Source organism: Octopus sinensis, linkage group LG10 (assembly GCF_006345805.1).
Source record: "Octopus sinensis linkage group LG10, ASM634580v1, whole genome shotgun sequence".
NCBI classification, from domain to species: Eukaryota; Metazoa; Mollusca; class Cephalopoda; order Octopoda; family Octopodidae; genus Octopus; species Octopus sinensis.
Window position 1 is genome coordinate 5,650,352 of NC_043006.1, and position 22,120 is coordinate 5,672,471.

Here is a 22,120-nt window from a genome sequence, read left to right on the forward strand (position 1 = left end):
GGCACCGATACGATTTCCTTGGAGCCGAGTTTACCGGAGATAAATTGCTCTCCAATGTCACTCACTGCGACGTTGTAGTTTATACTCGGAAGGACATTCAACATTCAAGACATGTGCACAAAAAAAAACTGATTTGAATTTGTAAAGCTAAACGAAAACAGAAGAAAATAAAGCAAAGTGAATGCATCGTGATGGTAGAGGCGGGTGGCGGAGATTGCAGAGGTGGTGTTACTACGGCTGCGGCTGCTGCGGCGGCGGTGATGGTTATTGCTTTCATGTGTAAAAGTGTAGCTTAACTGTCATACGTTCTAGAAAATGGTCAGCTTTGAGTCACAAGTATGTAATTCGAATAAACCAAATATGTCGCTTGTAAATCTAACACGATGAATAAAAGAACAACATTTCAAGTGTTTCGTCGTAAATGTTATTTTTTCTTGGCCGTTTCATTCATTCATTCTTTCTTCTCCGCCTTTCTTTCATTCCGTATTTCATTTTAACCATTTTCTTTCCTCCGCTCTTTTCTTCCTATTTAGTTTCTTTCATCGTTCTTGACACTTTTGTTTGTGTGTGCGTGTGTGATTCTTTCTGTTTTCTTTCCTTCCCTTATACTCTCTTTTTTTTTCCCTCCTTCTTTATTCTATATCCTTTTTCAATGCTGATAATTGAAACTTCTCTTTTCTCTTTTCTCTCTCTCTCACTATCCCTACAGTCACGCCCACACTCGCATATTTCCACCGTAACTCAAGCCAACCTTCACTATCAGTCCAGTCAACTGTTATCTTGAAGCTAAGCCCCTGTCTCCGAGGCTCCGTTACTTTGATAATAGTAGTTGCAGCATTCCGCCCATATTTTCTTCCTCTTCCCTCCTCTCCAACCGCCAGCGAAGCATTCGATGTTATTACTTCTTCGCTGTTGCCGTGTTCACTGATTTTCATTTCCCATTCAAAGTAGCATGGCACTACCAGTTTGCAGAAAACGACAGCTGTCTCCTTACGACACGATATATCTCTAAAGAAAAAGGAAATTATTCATATTTGGCTCGGGCACCTGCCTGAGCTGTCCCAACTTGGCCGAGCTAACTTCACAACTAATATACACCCAGTGACATAAGTGTTGTTGTCTCTGTCGACACAAAAACCACCCAACAGAAGTATGGCAGCAATTCACGAGGGACCCGAATATGGAATCGGGGATTTTGTTTTACTATCCGACCTCACGTTGGATAGCTTTATGGACAATTTAAAAACTAGGTAAGTTCATTGAACTTGTATTACTATCGAGTGACATTCCTCCATTTCTTTTCTTTCTTTTGTTCTAAGTTAAAGAGTGGTTTCCAGAGAAAACAACTGGACTCCAAAATAGTTTTATTAATGATTTATTTTATACGACTATTATCGAAATTCTTTTATGTTGCAACAGGTAATTTACTCGACATTCATAACGAATGGAAATCTCTCATTTAATTCGGGTGGGTTTCAATGTCGTAATTTTCGGAATATCATTTCAAGTTTGAATGCCCATTTCAATGATTGTCGAAATACAGGTTTTTAAGGAAGTATTTACATATAAAAGCATGCATAGGTAGACACCTGCTTAGTTTATTGGTTCAAAGTTTATCTCCGCTGTTTGCTAGCCAGGTTGAAGTAAAGATATTTAGGCTATGATAGCAAAAAGGCCTTACCATTGTATTCTTCCTGCAGCTGGCCCATCCAGCTGACCTCTACGGAAATGGTCTTGACAATTTAACTAGTGAAACTCCTGCATGTAAAAAAAAAAGCAAACTTATTTAATTAATAATGTTGTTAATTAATATGGAACTCATTCAAGTTTGAATACTGCAAGCATTGATTGTGAGGCTAGAATTATTTGGCAACTGTTGAATTCACTCAATTCGTTATATTTTTGTTGTAAAATCAGTTTTGTTTATAAATAAATTCCAACAAATTCCGTTAATTTTATAGCAAATATTCTTGGGACTATAATATCATTATGTTGAAAGGGAAAAAAAGCATTTAAAATATCGCTTTTGTTGACGTTCTTTTTTTGTTTGTGTGTGTGTGTGTGAAAATTTCAAACAAAACGTTTATTTGGGCGCCTAACTCTTTAATAGTCAGTCACTTGAAGTGGCACACCTTGCCTTTATTGAAAGACTTGAATAACGATCACAAATGTAGACTTGAAAACAATAAATAAGCGGATACGATTGTGGAGGGATGCAGTTGTGGTTGCTATTTCGCTAACCGAGGTTTTTTTTTTTTAGAATTCTATCTTCATTTGTTAGACGTAGCTATAGTTTCATAAGACGGTGACATGTCACCAACGGCAAGGTCATATGTCCTGGGGCGATGTCAAGTTGGTGTTACCATAGACAGTTCGATGATTATCTTACGACCGTTCATTTCTTTTGAGATACTACGACTAAAATCTGTAATGCTTCACCTAGATCTTGTGCATATATTTATGTCAATAGCAGACTATAAATGTAAAGGAGAAAGAGGAGAGAGAGAGATGCTAGGTACACGTGAGTCTCTCGTTCGTATAAATGCGTGCTCTGCAGTATTGATACAGCATCGTTGCCTTCTAAGGTTGCACATCACACACAGATGCACGTGTATTTATTTACTTAACTCGACCTCCTTTACAATTCATATTCTCACCATATTACCATTTTTAACATCCTTTTCTAGGAATGCATTCTATTTCTGACCTTAGTTTTTCTTTCTAAAATAACACCATCAAAACACTGGAATTGTCCTCCTCCTCCTCCTCCTACCCACCACCACTACCTCTCCATATCATCGAATAAATAATCAATATGTAGACAGAAGGAGAGGGGACACGCATTCACACACGTGCTGTCTCGTATTTTTGGTGTCAAGTTCCTCCTATTTTAGCAGCGATCTCTTAATTACACCTTCAGACTGTTATCGGAAGAAAATATCGTTGAATCGAAACCAATGTCGACACGAACCGATCTTCTGAACAATGATTACGACTCTCTTCTTTACTGGTATCGGTTTTTATAATATCAAAGGTTAAACTAACCTTATGAAAAATGTAACCTTATGATAAATGACTGAACAAACTTTGAAGATTTCCGGGATTTTTTTGTCTTTTTGTTTATTTTTGGTGCTTTTTGTCACACCTGTTCAAACACGAATTTTCTCATTGTCGTGAAATAACACGGTTATCAAAGGAATAGTCTTAACTGCTATGACAGGATGCATTGCTTTAAAATATTTATCATGGTGTTATTGTCGAAGTGGTCAGTTACACCTTGACCACTTCAACATTTCTCATAAATTAAATTCGATAAAATAAATTCGTCAGAACTCCCAGACCATATCAAAACATATGTTATTGCCTTTTGAACACCTTTACTTTTAGTTTTCTTTGCTATTAAGATCTAAATAAGTTGGAATCGCTCAAGAATTTGAACACTTAAACTCTGTATGGCAAATTAGTATTTCTTCAATTTTGTTTAGATGTTGGAGGTAATTTACCATTAATTGGGATTTTTTTTAATGTCATTTATTAATTCACCAGAGTGTTGATTTTTTTAATATAAATAAGCATTCCTAAACCTGTTTTTTCTCCTCACATAGTTAAATAAATGAATAATAAATCAACAATATGAATCTTAAATGATGAAAGTTAGAGGTCGTTACAAACGAATACAAATGGTACTCTTTTATTCGTTTCAGTCATTTGACTGTGGCCATGCTGGAGCACCGCCTTTAGTCGAGCAAATCAACCCCAAAACTTATTCTTTGTAAGCCTAGTACTTATTCTATCGGTCTCTTTTGCCGAACCGCTAAGTTACGGGGACGTAAACACACCAGCATTGGTTGTCAGGCGATGTTGGGAGGACAAACATATGCACACACACACACACACACATATATATATATATATATACACATATATATATTTCTTTACTACCCACAAGGGGCTAAACACAGAGAGGACAAACAAGGACAGACAAACGGATTAAGTCGATTATATCGACTCCAGTGCATAACTGGTACTTATTTAATCGACCCCGAAAGGATGAAAGGCAAAGTCGACCTCGGCGGAATTTGAACTCAGAACGTAGCGGCAGACGAAATACCTCAAAGCATTTCACCCGGCGTGCTAACGATTCTGCCAACTCGCCGCCTTTATATACACATATATACGACGGGCTTCTTTCAGTTTCCGTCTACCAAATCCACTCACAAGGCTTTGGTCGACCCGAGGATATAGTAGAAGACACTTGCCCAAGGTGCCACGCAGTGGGATTGAACCCGGAACCATGTGGTTGGTAAACAAGCTACTTAACACACAGCCACTCCTGCGCCTGTACGATGGTGTTATTTATTAATGGCAGAATCATTACCATTCCAGACAAAATGCTTATCAGCATTTGTTCCAGCTTCGGAGTCTGAGTTTAAATGCTGCTGAGGTTGACTTTGCCTTCCGTCCTTTCTGTGTCAATAAAATAGGTACCAGTTGAACACTGGAAGCAATGTAATCAACTAACCACTTCCCACTAAAATTGCTGGCCTTGTGCCGAAATTTGAAACCATTCTTATCATTGTTATTTGTTAAAATTAGCAAGCTACATTCATCAGGGGTTCAACAGAGCTGAGTTTTCTCTCTGTGAAGACCATAATGATTGATTTTGTCCCATTTTATAGCACTAATCTATCAGCTGAGAAAGGAAAGTTTGAAGATACAGCTACAATTGATTTAACTGTAGGAAAATAAATAAAAACCTAAAAGAGTATTAAGAAACGTGAAGAATTTTTAATGGATAAATTTAGCTTGTCTACTCTGTCGGAACAATTGTTAAAACAACAGATTAAAACTTGTTTGGCCAAAGCTGTTGAGCAAACACTGGTAGCTTGTGGTAAAAGAGCCAGATTAGATAATGTTAACATGAATGTGGAAGACAGTGACAAGACAATCACCCAAAGGAGAGAGTGTAGCAATGTGGGAGGAAATAACAGTATTTACTTTCAGACAAGGAGAATTTGCTAGAGAATGTAATTATCTGGTTTAAATTGAATTATAGACGTAACGATTTGTGCTGACTGATAGCCGTCTTACCCATGAATAAAGTTCAGTACCTGGGACAGGAATATAATTCTTTGTAATCTACTTCAAGACAGGGTTGTTGAAGCCAGCAGTATACCTCTCTTTACTCTTTTACTTGTTTCAGTCATTTGACTGCGGCCATGCTGGAGCACCGCCTTTAGTCGAGCAACTCGACCCCGGGACTTATTCTTTTTGTAAGCCCAGTACTTATTCTATCGTTCTCTTTTGCCGAACCGCTAAGTAACGGGGACGTAAACACACCAGCATCGGTTGTCAAGCAATGCTAGGGGGACAAACACACACACACGCATATATATATATACATATATATGACAGGCTTCTTTCAGTTTCCGTCTACCAAATCCACTCACAAGACTTTGGTCGACCCGAGGCTATAGCAGAAGACACTTGCCCAAGATGCCACGCAGTGGGACTGAACCCGGAACCATGTGGTTGGTAAACAAGCTACTTACCACACAGCCACTCCTGCGCCTGTTTACATACTGAAAGGTTGATGGTTCATACTCCACTAAATTCTGTTTCCCTGGTTATTTTATTCCTTTATTTGCTTCATTCATTTGATTGTGGCCATGCTGGAGCACTGCCTCAAAGGTTTTAGTCAAATAAATCGACCCCAGGACTTATTTTTTTTTTAATGCCTAGTATTTATTCCTGCCATCTTTTTTGCTGAACTTCTAAGTTATGGAGATGTAAACACACCAACACTATTAAGTGGTTAGGGTTACACTTATATACGATGGGTTTCTTTCAATTTCCGTCCCCCAGATCCAATCACAAGGCTTTGGTCAGTCTGAGGTTATAGTAGAAGGCGGTGAGCTGGCAGAAACGTTAGCACACCGGACAAAATGCATAGCTCTATTTCGTCTGCCGTAATGTTCTGAGTTCAAATTCCACCGAGGTCGACTTTGCCTTTCATCCTTTCGGGGTCGATAAATTAAGTACCAGTTACGCACTGGGGTTGATATAATCGACTTAATCCGTTTGTTTGTCCTTGTTTGTCCTCTCTGTGTTTAGCCCCTTGTGGGTAGTAAAAGAAATATATAGTAGGTGTTGTCTCTCAAACCTTTATCAAATATATGAATGAAGAGGTATTCCATAAATGGCAGTAAACTCCTTGTTTAGTTGACCTGTTATTGACGGGTATTGTATTTTGTAGCCTGTGCCCAATCGACTCTCAACAAACCAGTATGTGAACCCTACAATGTTGTTGCCAGTTTTGTCACCAACAATCCAACTATGAAATTATCATCATCATCATTTAACATCCGCCTTCCATGCTAGCATGGGTTGGACAATTTTGACTGAGGGCTCCAATCTTGATCTGGCAGAGTTTCTACAGCTGGATGCCCTTCCTAATGCCAACCACTCCAAGAGTGTAGTGGGTCCTTTTTATGTGCGACCAGCACGGGGTTAGTCAGGCGGTACTGGCAATGATCTCACTTGAATCTTTTTACACATGCCACCAGCACAGGTGCCAATAAGGCAACATTGGTAACGATCACGCTCGAATGGTGCCCTGTTATGTGCCACTGGCATGGAGCAAGTTGGCTGCTCCGGCAACAATCATGCTCGGATAGTGCTCTTGGCACCCTACTAGCACAGGCACGAGTGCCAGTAAGGCGACACTAGTAACGATAAATAGGTACTGTTAATTTAAAGGACTGATTGTAGCATTTCATTTTTGATCTGATCTGACACAAGGATATTTCATAATGACCAAGGACTTTCTACCACTGTATCATTACTATATATACAGCTACAAACATAAAATTTGATACAGTTCTTGCTGTCAACAGTGGAAGCATTGTTACTGTGTGCATGCATTGCTGAGGCTCAATGTTCCCATGGGCATTGATGCAGTGAGGTGGAGCCATTTTTGTCTATCTCCTTTTGCATTTCAAGCAGATGACACTCATGTTTACTATATAACAAACAATTACTCGGTTTTCTTGATTCAATAATGGTCAGATGAATTCCACTAGTATCTTTGAACAGATTACAAACATTTAAGTGACAAAAAATGATGAAAATTAGATGCAAATATATTAAGATGTATCAGAGATAATATATTGATAGATCAAAATGGATTATGACTAAATGACCTGCAAATCATTAAAAAATGTCAAGGTTACCTTAAGGACTCTTCATTACATGACAATAGAATGATTTCTGTAGAGATTGGCAACTTCTAAAAGTCATGCAGTGGTGCACAGCTTTGTTTATCATCAAAATGTATCCTGGTAGATAAGTTTGCAAACTGAGAACAAAATAGAACTGAGGACAATATTGGTTGTGATGGTGCCTTAAAGAGCACCATCTGAGTGTGATCGTTACCAGTGTCGCACTACTGGCACTCGAGCCCCATGCTAGTAGGGTATTAAGAGCACCATCCAAGCGCGATCATTGCCAGAGCGACTATCTGGCCTCTGTGCCGGTGGCACGTAAATGACACCATTCGAGCGTGATTGTTACCAGCATCGCCCTACGGGCACCTGTGCCAGTGGCATGAGTAAAAGATTCGAGTGAGGTCATTGCCAGTACCGCCTGACTGGCTCCATGCCGGTGGCACATAAAAGCACCCACTACACTCTCGGAGTGGTTGGCATTAGGAAGGGCATCCAGCTGTAGAAACTCTGCCAAATCAAGATTGAAGTCTGGTGCAGCCATCTGGTTTGCCAGCCCTCAGTCATTTGTCCAACCCATGCTAGCATGGAAAGCAGACGTTAAACGATGATGATGATGATAATAAACATTGAGTTTAGTTAACTTCAGCATTGTTCCTCAGTTGCGTAAAATCCGCTTTTGTTTTTCAGAAAATCTATGCTACCATAAGGAAACTATCAGAAACATTTTTGTTAAACAATTTGTACTCTCTTACTTCAACCACCCTTTGTTTGGGGTTCAAAAAATCCTTTATCCATTTACTCAGTTTAAAAAAATATTTTAATCAATGACATACTTGAAATTCTGACTAAACTAACATCTCTGGAATGCCAAAGCACTGTAAAACAGACATTGTTTATTTGGAAAGTAAATGTACAACTTTGTCATTCTGTTATCCTCAGTTAACTAACATTCTGGTCATGCTGGGGCACCATTTAGTTTTGCTCAAATAGACTGACTCCAGTTCTTCTTTCATCATTTTGTATTTAACTGCGAACGTTAAAGGGTATAAAGCTACACAACATAAACACCACCACCAGAAATTAGAGCTATGTAAATGTAAACATACAAGCAGTAAAAAGAAAATCACAATGTTAAAATACAGGGTGTCCATAAAGTCTATTTACAATTTTAAATTTTTTTTACAAGGGCAGTTGACGATATATCTTAACCAGATTTGTTTTATTGTAATAATTGTTTATTAAAGTTTTTTTAGCTGTTATTTAATAGACCTCAGTATGGGCACCATTAGTTGCACGAAGCACATCAAGATAGTACTCGATTTCTTGCCATGTTCGCTGTAGGATAGCCTCATCAACTGTGGCAATGGCATTACGAATCCTTTGCTTCAAGTCAGCAATGTCCCGTATCTTTGTTTAATACATGATATCTTTTACACAACCCCATAAAAAGAAGTCCAAGGGAGTGACATCAGGCAAACGTGGTGGCCATGGACTTGGCCCATCCCTTCCAATCCATTAATCTGGAAATGTTTGATTGAGGAACTGATGAACATGCCGTCCCCAATGTAGTGGTGCACCATTTTGCTGGAAAATGATGGTTGGTTATAAATCAATCAGTTGTGGTGCCACATATTCGGTCAGAAGGTCGAGGTAAACATCTGCAGTAATTGTTGCCTCGTTGAAGGAAAATGGACCAATTATTCGATTGCACCTGATTCCACACCACACATTCACTTTTGGACTATCCCGTTGAAGCTCCCTAGTCACATGGGAGTATTCTGATCCCCAGATTCTCACATTGTCTGAACATCCGATTTTGTCTCAATAAACCAGGATACACATTGTACCTTTTCATGAGGAGTAGCCATTTTATAGGGGTTCAGTGAATCAGTTCCCTTCCATCAACAGAGTATCTGAAATACAAAAATTTAATATCAATAAAAACTTTAATAAACAATTATTAAAATAAAAGAAATCTGGTTAAAATATCTCATGAACTGCCTTTCTAATAATTTTTTTAAATTGTAAAGGGACTTTATGGACACCCTGTATTTCCATAAAAGAATTTTACAGAACTATTTTCTTTTAATATTTAATACAAGCAGATATGAAAACATACACATATGCAGACACACTACAGATTTCTGTATCTTTTCCATCTACCAAATTCCACTTCAAAGATATTGGTTATCTCAGTAGCTACAATAGAAAATATTTCTGAGATGTAGACTAAATCACTCTCATGGTTTAATACCTATTTCTTTATTACCCACAAGGGGCTAAACACAGAGGGGACAAACAAGGACAGACATAGGTATGAAGTCGATTACATTGACCCCAGTGCATAACTGGTACTTAATTTATCGACCCCGAAAGGATGAAAGGCAAAGTCGACCTTGGCGGAATTTGAACTCACAACGTAACACAGACGAAATACCGCTAAGCATTTCGCCCGGCGTGCTAAGGTCTCTGCCAGCTCGCCGCCTTTAATACAACTACCAGTTGACTTTTGAGCTTGTTTATCAGGGAGTCCACTCTGTTGCAAATATTTAGGCCAGTTCTCTGGTTTGAAGATGACTACTTTCTGTCCTTCACTTTAATTGTGGTGGCTTTGAAATAAATCAAAGACACTGCTTTGGTTCTTCTAAATCACTATGGCAGAATGCATCAGTTTTCAAGATTTATATATGATCACATGTTTAAAACATTTTTCATAAGCAGAGGAGAGCTTAATTATAATTATTTTGTGAAAATAAGTCACTTGTATAAGGATTGTTTGTCAGGAAATAATGGTGTCAGAACTTGCACCATTGAGTCTGTGAAGGAAATGAAGTTTTACAAACTAAAGATACGAGACTAAAGTTAGATGCTATAAGCACACACATATCTTCATTGAATTCCAAAGTAAAATGTTCTGATTCTGACTATGTACTCCCTTATTTCCCTTATTAAGTACAATTAATGTAAGCGCCCAGCAATCAGGTCAAACCACTGAATCACTTCCTTCTCAGTGATATTTCATTTAATGGCAATGCTCTTGAGAAAGACATGACCCTCACACAATCATGTTCCTCCGAGGTCGACTTTGCCTTTCATCCTTTCAGGGTCAATAAAATATGTACCAGTTGAACACTGAACTTGATGCAATTGACTTAACCCACTTTCCACTAAAATTGCTGGCCTTGTGCCAAAATCTGAAACCATTACTAAATAGAAATCGTAAACTACTCTGATAAACAGATAGTCCTGTCTGCTTGACAATAGGTTATTTTATGCAGCTATGATTCAAGTATTATCACAATAGAACATAAACCTTTTTGATTTTCACTCTCTTCCTCTCTCTGTCTCGTATCAAATTCACAAAACTTTGTGGAAATCTTTCCAGTCGGGTGCACACCAACACCAGTCTCATTAGTAATGATTTCTTTCTTCGTTGATATATTCTCAGAGGAAAGGAAATAGAAAATGTGAAGTTGTTGATACTTCTCCTAAAGCATTTAACCATATACCTATGTAAATCAAAGCCAGCAGGTACACTCAGGTAGCTGTGAGTTTCTACATGGTCATGTAATTCACAAAGTCTCCAGAAACTCTTATTTAAAAAATACTAACCATGCAAATCTAATAACATAACTATAATAAATACAGGATTATCTTACCTAGATCAATATACACCATTGTCATTATTTCATATAACATTCTGCCTTGTTTAAGGGCAAAACAAGTTGGTTTCGGGAATTGAAGCCACAACCTTATGCTTGTACATCCAGCAGCTTAATGCAAGGTCATGTCCCTTCACTATAATATATATATATTTACACTCACACACTCGTACATTCACTCACTACATCAAAGTGGTTGTTCCATGTTACTACTAGTTTAACCCCAGGTAGATCTTCCACCAGCTGGCTATTGGTGCAGTACTGCACCCTATGTGTGTGTGTATATATATATATATATAAAATACAAAATGGGACAAGAACGCAAAACATCCAGATAGACGATACAAAAAACACGGACGGGTCATTCGAAGCCTTTAATCTTCAGTCAAGAACCGGATCATCTTCGCAATTTCAACTGATTAACCTTGAGATTGCTCCAATCTGGCCAGCCCCAAGGAAAAACTAAGCTAAGAACATTAGATTCCTTGGAAAAAAGGCTTCAAATGTATATGAAACAAGGACGGAAAAATGGACGATGTTACACGAATATAAATACAAAAATAATACAAAAAAATAATAATAATAATAACAGGACACACACATATATATATATATATATATATATATATATGTATATGATATTGCTAGCTGGGTAGCAAACCCCTACCATCCTCTGGCAGACAACAGGATCACGAGTCTGACTCAGTTTCAAGCTGGTTGAGTTAGTCTCAGGATCCTGTTGTCTGTTAAAGGATGATAGAGGTGTGCACCCCCTGCTAACAATATATATGTATATACAGCATGCAGTGCTGCACTGATAACCAGCTGGCAGAAGATCTGCCTAGGGTTAAACTAGTAGTAATGTGGAACAGCCACTTTGATGTGACAATTAACTTGTTAGTATAGTTATTACTCTGATTTCTTTTTGAGATTATGCAAAGTCAGTGACTGAAGGTCACTTTGTTTACAATATATTGCTGGCTGGAGCGGACCCTAACTATTGCTCTGGTGACCAGGTACTCGTAATGGAAGATGAGCCAACCACCTGAAAACTGAGTCAGTCTCGTGGTCTTGTTGTTTGCTAGAGGATGGTAGGAGTTCACTCTCCCTGCTAGCAATCTATATGTATATACAGGGTGCAGATTTGCCTGGGGCTAAACTGGAACAGCCGCTTTGATGTGGCAATTAACTTTACTTGTTAGTATAGTTACTGCTTTGATCTCTTCATGAGATTTTGCGACTAGCTGTTTTGCTTATATATATATATATATATATATATCTATATATATATAGTAGGTGCAGGAGTGGCTGTGTGGTAAGAAGCTTGCTTCCAAACCACATAGTCCTGGGTTCAGTCCCACTGCATGGCACCTTGAGCAAGTGTCTTCTATAGCCTCAGGCCAGCCAAACTCTTGTGAGTAGATTTGGTAGACAGAAGCTGAAAGAAGCCCGTCGTATGTATACGTATTTCTGTGTCTGTGTTTGTCCTCCCACCATCGCTTGACACCAATTTTGATGTGTTTACTTCCCTGTAACTTAGCGGTTCAGCAAAATAGACCAATAGAATAAGTACTAAGCTTACAAAGAATAAGTCCTGGGGTTGATTTGTTCGACTAAAGGCGGTGCTCCAGTATGGCCACAGTCAAAGAACTGAAACAAGCATATATCTATAATGGCTAATAAAACAAATGGTTTACACCTGTTGTTGAGTGTCCCACCCATGAGGAATTGATGGTAGATGTGTCGAAACATTATCTACAATGGTAGATAATGAATTCTCGTATATTCCGTCTTCCGTCTGCCATATATATATATATATATATATATATGTGTGTGTGCGTGTGTGTATATCACCGTGACCGACCAGGCTATCAGATGATGCTACACATCGCTGGTCACAATACGCTTTGCATTGTTTTAGCCTTCAAATGAGGCCACCCCGCTGGCTAAGTGAGCAGGCCAACAGAAGAAAGAGTGAGAGAAAGCTGTGGTGAAAGAGTACAGCAGGGATCGCCACCACCCCCTGCCAGAGCCTCGTGAAGATTTCAGGTGTTTTTGCTCAATAAACACTCACAATGCCTGGTCCGGGAATCGAAACCGCGATCCTATGACCATGAGTCCGCTGCCCAAACCACTGGGCCATTGCGCCTCCACACACATATATATATACTTATAGTATAAACTTATTTCATCACATACATAGAAGAAGCTTGGCTCTCAAACAAATGCTACATTACACAATAGTTCTATAGTTTTATTAGGTTTGTTTATGTGCATTAGTATGCCAAGATGTCTGTTTTTCTAACTTGCAAAAGAACTACCATGGTCAATCAGCCATGCGTATTGGTCAGTAAACCCTTTGGTAATAATTCTTAATAAAATGACATTATAGGACATAAAAATATAAATACAAAAACTATGGAAAGATGTGAAGTTATGTTTCCAAAGTAGGTTGGAAAATATTCTTCAATTATAGCCTATTGAGAAAGAGTCAGGGTTAGCTGAAGGGTCATAGTTTTAACCTGATTTTCTCCTGTCAGGATTTGGGATTAGAATCCCTCATTTTTGAGCAAGGCTAGATATGTCTTGTCTATAGTAAAAGAATTCAAGAACAAAAAGACTATTATATATCTGGTTGTTATTTTATTGACAGAATATATATATATATACATGTGTGTGTGTGTGTGTGTATATGTTTGCGTGTTTGTGTTTATCCCACCAACATTGCTTGACAACCAATGCTGGGATTTTTACATCCCCATAACTTAGCAGTTCAGCTAAAGATAATGATAGAATAATAAATACTAGGCTTACAAAGAATAAGTCCTGGGGTCGGTTTGCTCGACTAAAGGTGGTGCTCCAGCATGGCCACAGTCAAATGACTGAAACAAGTAAAAGAAAAGAGAAAGAGAGAATCCGTAAAACATTATGAAAATGCTTTGGTAGTATTTGTTTCAGTTCTTCAATTTCTGAGTTCAATCTCAACTAACATCACCTTTGCCTTTTATCTTTCTGGGATTAATAAAATAAAATACCAGTCAAGTATAAGAATTAATGGTATCAACTAATCCCTTCCCTTCAGTACTGCTGGCCTTATACCTAAATCGGAAACCATTATATACCTGGTTCAGTTCCTATGGTAATCCTTTTATACTCTCTTCTTTGTTATGAATAATGATTTCTTGTATAGCTAGAGAGCCAGTAATTGAGGCCCAAGGATGTAATTGATTTTATTAATACTTATTTAATTGATTTCAATGGCATAAAAAGCAAAGAAGATCCAAGTGTGTGAACCCAGTTAAGAGGATTGAGACAATCTATGCGTTAGACAGGTTCTCTTGCATCTCGTTTGATCTACATTCATCTTCATGGTTATAAAATAGTTAAGGCATATAGATATATCAGAACTACAAGAAGAGATTGGTTGAAGTCATCATCATCATTATCGTTTAGCCTCCGCTTTCCATGCTAGCATGGGTTGGACGGTTCAACTGGGGTCTGGGGAGCCAGAAGGCTGCATCAGGCCCAGTCTGATCTGGCAGTGTTTCTACGACTGGATGCCTTTCCTAATGCCAACCACTTCGTGAATGTAGTGGGTGCTTTTTACGTGCCACCCGCACAGGTGCCAGACGGAGCTGGCAAACAGCCACGAACGGATGGTGCTTTTTACGTGCCACCGGCATAGGGGCCAGGTGAGACTGGCAACGGCCACGATCGGATGGTGCTTTTTACGTGCCACCGACACGGGGGCCGGTGGAACTGAATAATGGTTATGCTACGAAGTATTAAATCAGAATTATCAGTTATTTATGTTCTGTACGAATACTTTTTTTCAGCCCTAAATATTTATGATTGAATATAAATTCATTATTTACTATAATTTATTAGTTTCTTTTGCATATTCTTAGTTTATGCATGTGTATGCAAATATAGTATTGGTATATCCCATTTATGTTCATTAGAAATTAAATAAAGAATTTTGACATGTACGAATATTTTTTTCCCCCCACTGTGTGTATATATATATATATATATATATATATGTATATACCAGAGTAAACACATAAATGTGAAACAAGGTGGAAAAAAGAGTACTCAAATACCAGAGGTACAGTAATATGCTTTATTTAAAGTCCAAACAACGGGAACGTGAAACTCCGAGTAACAGCTTTTGTTAAATTTCTGCTGCTTTTAAATAAAGTGTATATATATATATAAAAATTATATGTACAACATTTAAAGCATATAAATTATGCATAAAATAGTTAAGACAAATTATATATAAAAGAGAAAAGATATGAAATAGTTAAGGCATACAAAAGTTACTGTAAACGAAATCTGCACCACTTTGTCTTCAATGATAGTCAACTACTTTTTTGTGGATTTAAAAATAAGAATAAGTATCTCCCAGCAAAATTTAATTATGCCTATATATTACTAGGTCTCTGATGTAATCCTATATGAAGTTAATGTCATGTAAGCAAGTTTGTTAAAGGCAAACACTTGTTTAACATGTGTGTATAGACATAGTATAAAGATATATATATTTTAACAGAAAGCTATCTGTAGCTGAGATGTGTTGGTTTCAGCAACTTCTCAGATCTGACAGGACATAAATAAATAATGTTATAATTTAAATTAGGAAGCAAAGCAACTGAAATAACAGACACTTGCTTCAACTTTGCTATGTTAACTTCACATTTAACCAACCACCACCTGACCAAACTGAATACAAATGATTCATAAGGTTAATTTTAAACTACAATTTAACCTAGTTTAAACTTTTCATATCATTGTTATCCCTGATTAGTTTCTAAAAGAGAATATTAATGTCTCTGCTTAGAAATATCAAAAGCTGGGCGTTTTTATTTTACCTATCATTTATTTGGTTGGTAAAAACTCAATGAAGGAATTAGTTTTGACACTGTAGTTGATGTTGTTGACCTACTTAGAAATTACCATTTCTCTCTTTTTTTTTTTATATGTTTAAATATTTTCGTTAATGGAGATGTTTATTATTTGTTAATTGTAATTAAAATGGGCCAAAGCTGGCAGCATCATTAACACACTGGATAAACTACTTAGTGGTATTTCATGTCTCTATGTTCTGAGTTCAAATTCTGCTGAAGTTGACATTACCTTTCACCAATGAAATAAATACCAGTAAATCATTGGAGAATCAATGTAACTGACTAGACCCCCACCCACACTCTGCTAACATTTCAGCCCTTGTGTCTGTAGTAGAAAGGATTACTAACTAATCATGTGAGTATATGGGTTCATTCTGCCATTCCTTAATAGCCCTTTTTGTAATTTTGTACCTGAAGCAGGGATACACTTTTATCATATTCTTCCACAGAAGCCACTTTTGTTGCTGAATCTGTTACATTAAACAATTAAGTGAAACTGATAAAGTTTTTTATTAGTCTTAGAAACAATTGTCCAAAATTGTTGATAGTATAACAAGGTTGATAATTCAAAATGGGGAGGTCTTAAAGTTTAAACCCCAGTGGCATTATGTTATTTACTTTTATTGCCATCCTTTAGGCTTCATGTATTTTTGGTAAATCAGGTTATTGAGGGCTAAATTAACATCTCTTGAATCGGTTAACCTTTTTAGAATCGAGTCAACTTCACTAGATATTTACAATGTAGGCGTAGGAGTGGCTGTGTGGTACATAGCTTGCTTACCAACCACATGGTTCCAGGTTCAGTTCCACTGTGTGACACCTTGGGCAAGTGTCTTCTACTATGGCCTTGGACCAACTAAAGCCTTGTGAGTGGATTTGGTAGACATTTGATTTTTTGATGTTGATGTAATTGACTCAATAGGTCTCCTCAAGCACCTAATGTCTGGAAAATTTAACTTTCAATACTAGTAACATAATTATAATGGGTGATTGCTAGAAATACCTGGAATAATGGTGTTGGCGATCAAAGGATAAATCAAAGAAAGCAATCAGTTCTATAATTTAGAAGGTTCTGAAGACTTAGTCGTAAACTATTAAAGAATCCACTTTAAACTTGATATGTCTTCATTGATAATGTTAAGCAATGCAGCTACCATTTCTTTCTAACTAGTATTGAACTAAAACTATGGCAAATAGAACAAGCTTTCTTGAGAAACACCTAAAAATCATCACCACCATTCTTTCGGAAACACATTTTCCCTGCTGCCACTTGTCTCATTAGTTAGGTGCAACATGCATCCTCTCACATATTCCTTGGCTTTTCACTTCCACAATTACTCTCCTCTCCTCATCCATTTATTGTACAGATCCATAGTGATATGGTTGTCTTTTCTGTAAGCAATACTTGACCCCATGTGCGTGTTCTTTGGGCCAGCAGTACTTCTCTCTCCTGCCTCCCTATTCTTTGTATAAAACAGGTGAAACTAGTACTGTACTACTGAGCCATTGATATTGACTTGAAGTATGGTGTATATAATCGTAACCCATAATTCCATTTAATTTTATGCTATTACTATTTTATTTTTAATTGGTATTTTCTCTCCAAGGAATCAGGTCAAGTAAAATCTATTTCAAGCACTTTTAAGAATAAGAATTTATTATGAATAACACCCTCATCAATAACATCTTTATGTGCTTCAGAAATTAAATCTAATTGTTTTGACTCAATGGCTATAAAGAGATTTGATTACTTCTTTCATAGGTCTAGTGGTGTAGCAGATGTTGTCTCTGTACTCCACACAGTCAACTAGTGTGTAACAGTGGACAGTTTAGTCTTAGACAACACTGGAGTACAACAAATTTCAATGTTGAAGCAGTGAATTGCTCCATAAAAAAGAAAAAAAAAGCTGCCTCCATTTTATGACTAAATATAAAGTTCAACTGAGATAGAGTTGTTATCTCTTCTCCAAATGTATTCCACTTTCTCCGTAGCATTTGTCTGAATACAAAATAAAAAGTAGATGCCATTAGGAAATGAGAGATATATTAGAGAAGCAGATTTGACTGAGACTACTTTAATTGCTAGCACCTTCAAGCACTTAATAGGGAAAAAAGAACCTTTTTCAGTCTCTGTCATTTTCTATACTACTGACTGTTATATAAAAATGATATATTTCAAAGAAATTATTCAACTGTTGTTAATTTTCATTTCTGTCATATATTGTTCTATTGATCTCACTTTGGTGCTTCCTGCATTAAATTTGTCTTGCCTGACTCCCAGATTCTACTGAATAAGAATTAAGACAAATATCTTGGGACTCCGTTGAGAAATGCTGAAGGGAAATAAAACAATGCCAGTTTTGTCCTCTTTGAATCTACTTCGTCATCATCGTATGATTTATTTTTGTTTTTGAAGGAAGTTGTGTCAGAAGAGACTATCTTAAGCAAAAAGAATGGACTCTCTTTATTTCACACCTACACATTGGAAACTGAAAATAGATGTTCTTCAATTATCTATAGGCGTAGGAGTGGCTGTGTGGTAAGTAGCTTGCTTACCAACCACATGGTTCCGGGTTCAGTCCCACTGCGTGGCACCTTGGGCAAGTGTCTTCTACTATAGCCTTGGGCCAACCAAAGCCTTGTGAGTGGATTTGGTAGAAGGAAACTGAAAGAAGCCCATCATATATATGTATATATATATATATATATATATTTATATATGTGTGTGTGTGTGTGTGTGTGTTTGTATGTGTTTGTCCCCCCAACATCGCATGACAACCGATGCTGGTGTGTTTACGTCCCTGTAACTTAGCGGTTTGGCAAAAGAGACCGATAGAATAAGTACTAAGCTTACTAAGAATAAGTCCTGGAGTCGATTTGCTCAACTAAAGGTGGTGCTCCAGCATGGCTGCAGTCAAATGACTGAAACAAATAAAAGAGTAAAGAGTATGATATAAGCAAATCATTCTCAAAGACAAGCATGTCTGTTCTTAGAAGAAGAATCTCCATCATTTTACACCACAAAACAATGTTGGTAAAACTTAACATTTGTGATATTGTTCCTGATTATTTTTTTGTCTCTACGAACTTACTCTGTAATATTACAGTGTATCCACCCAACTAATAAGTACAGTCTTCTAAAACATTAATGAAAAATCAATACTGGAAATTGATTTCTACCCGAAACAATTGTTTTTGTCCAGTATTTGTTCTAATATATCTCTCATTTCCTAATGGCATCTACTTTTTATTTTGTATTCAGACAAATGCTATGGAGAAAGACGAATACATTTGGAGAAGAGATAACAACTCTATCTCAGTTGAACTTTATATTTAGTCATTACAGCTAAAGCCATGCTGGAGCTCTACCAAACGGACTAGTTAACCCAGTTTGTAGTTACTTTTCCGAAATATCATCTCAAATATCCCTAGAGAGCTAGAAGTATTTGAAATGCTCCAACATATTACATCTTCACAACCTGTAATTTAATATCCATATATTAGCCCTTACGATTGTAGTCCCTCATAGACCTTCAACAGGCTATCATTTTTTCTTCCAAAATGTTTAATCAGTTTGCTTCTTTCACATAGAGACAGATTAGAATCATCATCATCATCATCGTTTAATGTCCGCTTTCCATGCTAGCATGGGTTGGACAGTTCAACTGGGGTTTGGGAAGCCAGAAGGCTGCATCAGGCCCAGTCTGATCTGGCAATGTTTCTACGGCTGGATGTCCTTCCTAACGCCAACCACTCCATGAGTGTAGTGGGTGCTTTTTACGTGCCACCCGCACAGGTGCCAGACGGGGCTGGCAAACGGCCACGGACGGATGGTGCTTTTTATGTGCCACCGACACGGGGGCCAGGCAAGGCTGGCAACGGCCATGATCGGATGGTGCCTTTTACGTGCCACTGGCACAGAGGCCAGTTGGGGTGGCGCTGGGGGCCAGGCAAGGCTGGCAACGGCCACGATCGGATGGTGCCTTTTACGTGCCACTGGCACAGAGGCCAGTTGGGGTGGCGCTGGGGGCCAGGCAAGGCTGGCAACGGCCACGATCGGATGGTGCTTTTTACGTGCCACCTGCACGGAGGCCAGTCGGGGCAGCACTGGCAGAATATGGATAAATATTGAATGTTGTGTAGTGGAACTACTTTCTTCTGGTGTAGTGGTCTTCCATCTATGTGTGATGTGGTTAGTTTGTGGCCTGTCGTATTGTCTTGCGCAGAGACGCACAACTCGCCGTCTCTACAAAAGAAAAGAGAGCGTACCTTTTGGCAATCAGTCAGCACAAGACCTCGATGCCACAGCTGTCAGTGAACAGATCTCCAAGATCATCAGCAAAAAGATCTCCACAACCTTCAGCAGACAGATCTTGACATTTCATACCAGCTTTCATACCATTATTTACTACCTGTTCGTCTTTTTTACATCCATAGCACTGCAAACTTCTAACCCACTTGAGCAGAATAAATTTTTTTCAAAGCTGTGGGTGAAACTCACTGAAAAAGTTATTTCTTTAGCGCAGTGACTTTTTATTTTCAACTTTGTGGCACAATGGAAATCATCATCATCATCATCATCGTTTAACGTCCGTTCTCCATGCTAGCATGGGTTGGACGGTTCGACCGGGGATCTGGGAAGCCAGAAGGCTGCACCAGGCTCCAGTCTGATCTGGCAGTGTTTCTACAGCTGGATGCCCTTCCTAACGCCAACCACTCTGTGAGTGTAGTGGGTGCTTTTTACGTGCCACCTGCACAGGTGCCAGGCGGGTCTGGCATCGGCCACGGTTGGTTGGTGCTTTTAACGTGCCACCGGCATGGAAGCCAGCCAAGGCGGCGCTGGCATCGGCCACATTCGGATGGAGCTTTTTATGTGCCACCGGCACAGAAGCCAGTCGAGGCGGCGCTGGCATCGGCCACGTTCAGATGGTGCTTTTTATGTGCCACCAGCACAGAAGCTAGTCGAGGCGGCGCTGGCAATGGCCACGTTCAGATGGTGCTTTTTAATTACTGGTACACTTCACATGGAAAGTTAAAATTGTTTTAAAGCTAAAAATATAAAAAAAGGGGGGGGGACCTATTATTTACTTTGTTTTATTAGTCATATTTCTGTTTAACAAAATTCTAACTCATTTAACAGGATACTCAAGCATTATGAATTTTCTAAAGTGTTAAATTACATCCTTCATCCGGAGTGCACCTAGATATTCCTTACAGTGCATCATTGCAGCACAGTGTGTAATATGAAAAACAAAACTCATGGTTTAAAACAAGTCTAAGAGCTGATAAGTCCTATAAATTAAAATACTAATTTTCTATGATTCAATATGTGTCTATCACTGTCGTTATTGTAATTAGATTTTTGATATGAAGAGCAGCTATATTCCAAACATTTCCATTTTCTTCATCAATTACTTCTTTCTGTCATGTCTGACCTGATAACACCACATCCTATTCTCCAGTTTCACTCTAGTAGTCATCAATAGAATCTTTAACTTCTTGTGTCTGCCCACACACCCATTTCTAATATAAACTCGTGATGTTACACTATACTACTTAAATAACACCAAAACCCAAACATTATTCCTCTCCATAGTAGCAAATTTTCTGTTATCATCTTACCACCTTTCTTCACTCTATATTTGATAGTTTCTTGTGACTTTTCCAGGGTAGTCATATCTTCAGCACAGCTACAATTACATTAGGACTATTGGATGCTATTTTCAGATTCAACAAAAGTGATACAATGTTTCTCATCCAGTTGTTTCGTTATTTTAAAGTATTCTGCAAACAAAAGTGTATACATTTTTATGCAAAATTTAAATTGTAAATTATCTTCATCATCATTGTTTAATGTCCGCTTTCCATGCTAACATGGGTTGGACGATTTGACCGAGGGCTAGCAAACCAGATGGCTGCACCAGGCTTCAATCTTGATCTGGCAGAGTTTCTACAGCTGGATGCCCTTCCTAACGCCAACCACTCCGAGAGTGTAGTGGGTGCTTTTTACATGCCCCAGCACAGGGGCCAGTCAGGTGGTACTGGCAATGGTCACGCCCAAATGTTTTTACAGGTGCCACCAGCACAAGTGCCAGCAAGGCGATGCTGGAAACGATCCCGCTCAAATGCTGCCTTTTACATGCCACCGACATGGAAGCCAGTTGGCCGCTCTGGCAATGATCACGCTCGGATGGTGCTCTTATTCATTTCTTTTTTTCAAGCAGCTTGTCAAAATATTAGTAATTTTTGTCTAAGTCTTGTTAATTCTATTCACAAATTGCGTAACATCTGACAAAGACTGTAAACATTGACAACATCAACT

At 38.2% G+C, this 22,120-nt stretch overlaps 1 protein-coding gene across 2 annotated transcripts in view; it reads left to right on the forward strand.

Moving 5' to 3' along the window:
* Positions 1-605: 605 nt before the first annotated feature.
* Positions 606-22,120, forward strand: part of LOC115216379 (unconventional myosin-Id) — a 141,852-nt gene continuing 120,337 nt past the window's right edge. For both annotated transcript variants that reach the window (XM_029785674.2, XM_036506271.1), the window contains exon 1: positions 606-1,250. In XM_029785674.2, coding sequence (XP_029641534.1) covers positions 1,153-1,250 — 98 coding nt within the window. In that variant the 5' untranslated portion in view covers positions 606-1,152. The remainder of the gene's footprint in view (positions 1,251-22,120) is intronic.